This window comes from Lytechinus variegatus, chromosome 18, assembly GCF_018143015.1.
Source record: "Lytechinus variegatus isolate NC3 chromosome 18, Lvar_3.0, whole genome shotgun sequence".
Lineage (NCBI taxonomy): Eukaryota > Metazoa > Echinodermata > Echinoidea > Temnopleuroida > Toxopneustidae > Lytechinus > Lytechinus variegatus.
The window spans coordinates 19,676,202-19,682,955 of NC_054757.1; the positions used below are offsets into that span (position 1 = coordinate 19,676,202).

Below are 6,754 nucleotides of genomic sequence, written 5' to 3' on the forward strand. Positions count from 1 at the left end.
TTGTGCTTTTTAAAATGGGTCTATTTATTCTTGCCATTGAGGAAAGTGAACAAATTTTATTTGAGGGAGTACTGGAAAATATGGTGTTGCTAAAAGATGCAGAATTGAAAATCATATTTACAATAGAGTTCTGACAAATATCTCTATAATGCTCATTGATAAATTCAGCTTGTAGATGTGAGAAATATAGAAATGAAATTAGTATATTTGAAATTATGTTTTGAAAGAGATTAAATGACTATTAAAGGGGGAGTTCACTCTGATGTCATGTTTTTGATAACCGGAAAAAAAGAGAGAAACACATCAACAAAGATTTGACAAATGTCCAACAGAGTATGACAGAGTAATATATTCTTTATATTTGTATATATCACATGTAAGTAGCTCCTCATATATATATTTTGGGTGATATAAATAGACCTTCCCATAAAATGAAATTTTCTCATAGAAAATGAAAAAGATTATACTGTTTCATTCAATATATCATCAGACTAGTTTTTCATACAGACAGAAGAAAATATTTTCAGTCATCATGAACAATTACACAATTCAAGGGATTTATGAAAAAATGTTACATGACATATTTTTAGCTGCTTGCTTATGTCATCGCAAAGTTCAAACTATTTAAAAAGAAGTACTCATTCTGTTATTTTTGATGGATTTTTTATCAAATCTGCATTGATATGTTTCTCTTGTTTTTCTGCTAATCAGGTAATAATTGAGGGGAACTTCCCCTTTTTAAGATGTATGTTACATTCCAAAGGCATTTTTTAGTCACACTGAACCTTCTGGGGGTGTTTCACAAAGATTTAAGTATGACTTAAAGTCGCACTTAAATGCCTGGTTGCGTACGGTATAAAAGGCATGACAGCGTTGGTCAGATCATTCCAAGCGGACGCACACTAACGCATTTTGATCAATAAGATTTACATGTTGCAAATCATGTATGCATCAACATTTAAGTGCGACTCCAAGTCATACCTAAATCTTTGTGAAACACCCCCCTCCTGGGCTCTGTAGATATGCTTTATGAGAATGTTTATTATAATTGAATTTGAATCAGTGTACAGGTACAGTGTGATATTGATATAACTTATTATTATCATGTAACATATATGAATTATATATGATTAAAATATTAATTTAATTATATATAAACTATATTTCTTGCAATTTTTACTAAATGGTTGAAACAGAGAGAGGGGGGGGGGGGTGAGAGTGAGATGAAGAGATGTTTGTATTATTATTGAAAGAGGGGAGAGACACCAAAAAAAGAATGGGCGGGGGGGCAAAATGAAGGGGATCAGATTGGAGCAGTTATAGGGGGAGATATAGAGAAGACAGATGTGAGGAGGAGGAGGTGGAGGAAAGAAAAAAGAGAAGTTTCAATATCCTCCAAATTAATAACGTTACGGCGATTTACTCACCCTAATAATATTGACAAGGGAAGAGAGCAAGAAATTTCAGACGTGTTCATATTGACATGCTGGAATTATTCACAATGGAAATATATTTTTTCACCATCAGTCAGTAAATATTTGGACAAGATCTTTAAATAATGAATATCAGACCATTTTATTTGCCAACTCCTCCGGAGTACGGACCAGGTCCAAGAGCATGAACCAAAAAATAGAAACTACGCCATACATACCTTTGGCAAACATACCCTTTTTAATATTAAAGGTCCGTTTCATGAAGAATTGCAACCTAACAGTTCTCAGTAGCCAATCACGACCAAGTAATCCATGGAAGTTACAATAATGGAAAACTTATTATTGTTGTAAGTCATTGTGAAACGGGCCCCTGCACGTGACCGAGAAATAATCCCTCTCGAGGTTGGGAGATAGTTAATGAGATAGTCTTCGACTCGGCTTCAATCGACAACCTTCGACTGTACCAGTTTGTTAAGAGTTAGCATTATACTCAATTTCGGATTAGAATTTAAGTTTTTTTTATAAGATGCCCACCTATAAGTTTTTCTACTACGACGGTCGGGCTCGGGGAGAGCCGACGAGGATGCTTTTTGCTCTGGCGAATCAGAAGTTTGAAGATGTCCGTTTTCAGGTAGAAGGAGAAGAATGGAAGAAAGCAAAGAGTGATAAGAAACGTAAGATAATTCTATTCAAGATTCGAACTTAGAACCTCGTGTTCATTTCTGTATGATGATGTTGTTGTTGTTGGTGGTGATGGTGGTGATGATGATGATGATGAATTTAATGGTGATGGTGGCGATAGTGATGATGGAGATGTTTGCGATTATAATGGAGATAAAGATGACAAAATTAATTTTGATTATCACATGTGCGATGATGATGATGATGATGATGATGATGATGATGATGATAGTGGTGGTGACGATGACGACGACGATGATGATGATGATGATGATGATGATGACATTGATGGTAATGATGATGATTGATGATGATGATGATGATATTGATGGTAATGATGATGGTGGTGATGATGATGGTGATGATGATGATGATGACGATGATGATGATGATGATCTTCATATCATTTCTTGTATATATGCAATTTCATTGCACAGGGTTCCCGTTTAGTGCTATACCGGTATTGGATGTTTCAGGTCGTCTTATTGCCCAGAGTCGTGCCATATATCGCTATCTCGCCCGAGAATTCGGTAAGTCGATATCCGCTCTTAGGAGAATAGAATAGTCTCTGGCCATCGATATAGAAAAAATAATTCAACTATCAATATAGAGAAAGAGATATTTCAATTATCAAATGTTTTGAAATTGTTTGTTTGAAATGAGAGAGAGAGAGGGAGAGAGAGAAAGGGGGGAGGTGTAAACTGAATATGAATGCCAATTTAATTAAAGGGCCACACGACGATCTTTTGTTAGTTTTCCAGATTTTGGCTGGATCATTCTATATACCCCGGGCCCTTAAGTCGAAAAAACGGAGAAGAAGAAAATGAAAAAAAGCAATGTCAATGTTTCCAAATTGGTGCCCCTCCAAAAGCGATAACCACCACCTCCATTTTCTTTTCTTTTTTCCCTGTAAAAACTGATGTCACTCTCGTACACATTTTAGATTTTAAAGGAGAATGAAACCATTGGAACAAGAAAGCTTGTGTGAAAACAGAAAAATCAAAGAAAAAGATCAACGAAAGTTTGAGAAAAATCGGACAAATAATGAGAAAGTTATGAGCATTTGAATATTGCGATCACTAATGCTATGGACATAGCAAATTGGCAATGCGACAAAGATGTGTGATGTCACTTGTGAACAACTCTCCCCATTACTTTAGTATATATTTCACTAGAATTGCCTCTTTTGTCACATCTATCTTTAAATCATGTGTTCTGTCTACATGAGGGCATATAATACATATTTTTTTAAGAATACATCATGGATAAAGAGTTTGTATCATCATAAGAAAAAGCAAAAAGAGACATTTTGAGGGTATTTTATAGTCCACCAAAGGGAAAGTTGTTCATCAGTGACATCACACATCCTTGTCGCATTGCCAATTTGAGGATCTCCATAGCATTAGTGATTGCAATATTCAAATGCTCACAACTTTCTCACTATTTGTCCGATTTTTCTCAAACTTTCTTTATTCTTATTCTTTGATTTTTCTGTTTCTACACAAGCCTATTTGTTCCAAAGGTTTCATTCCCCTTTAATATCTACTTATATAGACCTGTAAGTAAAAATTGCCATTTCATCTAGCTGCGTTGAAAAGCTAATAAAAGATTATTATATCACACAAAATAAGGGAAAGACACATTTGTAAAAATAGGCATGGGTGTGCTCTTCATCCCCTCCCCGGCCCTGATCTTAATTTTCAAAGTTTAAAAAAAATCATTTCACGCAAAAAGTGTACACGATCCTTCTCGTACAATGTTCTAATTCTGCAGTATTGATGTTTTCTCTTCTTTGAAAAGGGTTTTATGGAAGTAACAACTGGGAATCTACGGAAATTGACGAGTTTCTTGGGATAATGTCCGACTTTGAGACTGCGATTGGGCCAGCCTATTTAGAAAAGGATGCAGCGAAAAGAGTAAGTATCTGGGTGTTTCATGAAAGATGTCAGCACTGACTAAATTGGTTTTGATTGGCTGAAAGGCACTGGCCTTTGACTGTTACTATGGTAACTGTCGGAGAAAGACAACTTGTCAGTGCTGACAGCTTTCATGAAACGGTCCCCTGATCAAATTGAAATGAAAAAAAAATCAAACTGTAAATAATCAAGGTATCTAAAACGTCAAAAAAGAACCGTTATGAGAGCCATACTCGAGAAGTGAATACTAATGAGAAGCTGGTCCGTGTCAAAGGGTATCAAACAAGAGTAGCTTTATTGAATAAATTCCTTTATAATTACTATTCCATCAATACAATAATTAATAAATTAACGTATACATGTTTATTCTATAAATTCTTAGTGGATCAGTTTGTTAATTGGGAGGCTGAGGGAGTTCAAAGGCGGTCAGTTTTGGTCTAATATCTATATTCTTCTCTTGTTTCCAAGGGGGTTTAAGAAAATTTCTTAATGTTTCTCTGATTATTTTCAGCGGCCGCGGAACGGGGGGGGGGGGGCTTAATTCCCCACTTAAAAAAAACAAACGTGTGCACAGGTATTTTATGTATTGATTTGTATGTTTATTATTTCATATTTGTGTATTATGTTGAATCGAAATGAATAAAGGATACTTGAAACTTGAAAATATATGTGGTTGTTATTTTGTGAATGCAGGCCACCCTTTCTTTGAAAACCGTTCCGCCTCCCCTATATTGGTCTATAATTGTTTTTAACGAATATTTCAAATCAGTTGTATTGGGATATAAAAAGGATAAGTCCACCAGGGGCCCATCTTACAAAGAGTTACGATTTAATTAATCCGACCGATCGCAACTATGGAAAGCCAGCAACGTCAACCTGTATCTGCATGTTTGTTCAAAATAATTTCTAGAAATGACGCATATTCATACATTCACTGTTGACTTGACAATGCAGTATGTTTCTCGTTGTTTTTAATGGACATTGGGCAAATTCCTAAAGAAAAAATTATGACATCGATGGATTTCCATATACTTGAGATTGATTGGAGCAATCGTACCTCTTTGTAAGACGGGGCCCAGGATTTCTGATTTCATTTTTTTTAGACGGCTGATTTACTCAAGTCAAGGGACACAACTCTAAAACCATTCTTTGAATTCTTTGTGGAGAAGCTTCAGAAAGGGGGTGGAAAGTACTTTGTTGGAAATAAGGTAAGAACAACGTCGATATATCTATAAATTTATAAGCAACGCATGAAGTATTTTTGTCTTGTTATTTCTTTTATTTCTTCACTGTAGGCCTATATGCTTTTAATTTATATTGATACTTTATTTCAGCCAAAACTTTATGTAAATGTTGCTGTTATTATTATTATTATCATTATCATTTTTTGGGGGGGGGGTAGTCATATAACTAAAGTTATGGGTGCGGCGTGACAGCAGCTCGGGAGGCGCTACAGGCGACCCTCTATGATTGTTTTTGATAATGAAAACAGGAGGAAATTAAGAAGAGGAAGAATATAGAAGGAAAAAGAAGTCTGGGTCGTGTGTTTCTAAATGACCCGGTTTAATTGATAGAAATCGTCCTTTTAAATTCACCTGCACCCCATCATTATACCCTTACGCCGTCCCTTAGCAAATATATGATAATTTGAACTATTCTAGCTAAGAAAATATAAAAAAAACAGATCTTTATTTTTTCCCCATCAAAATACCCTTACGCCGCCCTGGAGCAAATATATAAAAATTTGAATGAATTTTTTTTAGCTTAAAGTACTACTTACTAAAGGAGAAAACAACCAATACATGTGATTTACTCTTTAATTTATATTAAAAAAGTTTTATACTGCAATACCAAATCATTCATATTTAAGCAAATATTTGAAAGGTTCTGATAGCGATTTCAACGAACATGATAAATGGGCCAATATAAAAATATAAAAATATTTTCTCATAGATAAGCCTGGCTGATCTGGTGGTCTTCAACTTGCTCGATGCCTTCCTCGACTCGGCTCTGAAAGTCGACGGTTATCTGGATCCTTACCCATTGCTCGTCAAGTATTACCAGTCCATCAAATCTGATTCACCACTGTCGTCTTATCTCAAGACGAGGAAAGTCACTCCACTCTAAATTAGACTTGATAGAAATAATATTATAATGCATCAGAAATGCTTAAAGAAAGAAAGAAAAAGCAATGTAAAGAAGAAAAAAAAACTTAGAAAAGTTTGAAGAATGGATCATTAATAAACTGAAAATCCTCCCTAGCAAATTTTCTAAATTATTGAAGAGTCTTTCTCAAAAGTATGTTAGATCTACCTCATTTATTTACTTAAACTATAAAGCGCTTTACAAATTTTATAACCATTATTTAACTGCTCTGAGGGAGAGGTACAAGTACAAAGAGGGGAAGAGATATGAAGGGAAAAAGAGAATTAAGAGAGAGGAACGGAGAATATAGGGACGGATCCAGCTTTTTATAAAGGGGGGGGGTTGGGGTGGTATGCGAGGGAGCGTAGCGACCGACTCCAAGGGAGCGGAGCGAGCGAGGGGGAGGGTTTCAAATTTTCAAAAATTTTCCCTACTGTGGGAGGGGGACACCCCCCTCCCACAGTAGGGAAATTTTTGAAAATCTGTGTGTGAAAATGGCGTTTTCTTGCATCTAAAACACCACTATTTTTGGTATAGAGGTCGTTGCCAAATTAACCCCCATGAAAATTTGTAAAAATT

At 35.4% G+C, this 6,754-nt stretch overlaps 1 protein-coding gene across 1 annotated transcript; it reads left to right on the forward strand.

The window, feature by feature from the left end:
- Positions 1-1,829: 1,829 nt before the first annotated feature.
- LOC121432126 (S-crystallin SL11-like) lies at positions 1,830-6,199 on the forward strand. The gene is made up of 5 exons (XM_041629980.1): positions 1,830-2,107; positions 2,552-2,644; positions 3,915-4,030; positions 5,134-5,238; positions 5,984-6,199. Exons 1-5 carry the CDS (start codon positions 1,960-1,962, stop codon positions 6,155-6,157), a joined length of 636 nt encoding a protein of 211 aa, XP_041485914.1. The 5' UTR covers positions 1,830-1,959; the 3' UTR covers positions 6,158-6,199.
- Positions 6,200-6,754: the final 555 nt, after the last annotated feature.

Excerpts from the sequence above, each read along its gene's own strand:
- LOC121432126 (XM_041629980.1), top strand. The coding sequence starts at position 1,960 with ATGCCCACCTATAAGTTTTTCTACTACGACGGTCGGGCTCGGGGAGAG. Across the intron at positions 2,108-2,551 it reads AGCAAAGAGTGATAAGAAAC|GGTTCCCGTTTAGTGCTATA; the intron begins GTAAGATAATTC and ends TTCATTGCACAG. Across the intron at positions 4,031-5,133 it reads AAAAGGATGCAGCGAAAAGA|ACGGCTGATTTACTCAAGTC; the intron begins GTAAGTATCTGG and ends CATTTTTTTTAG.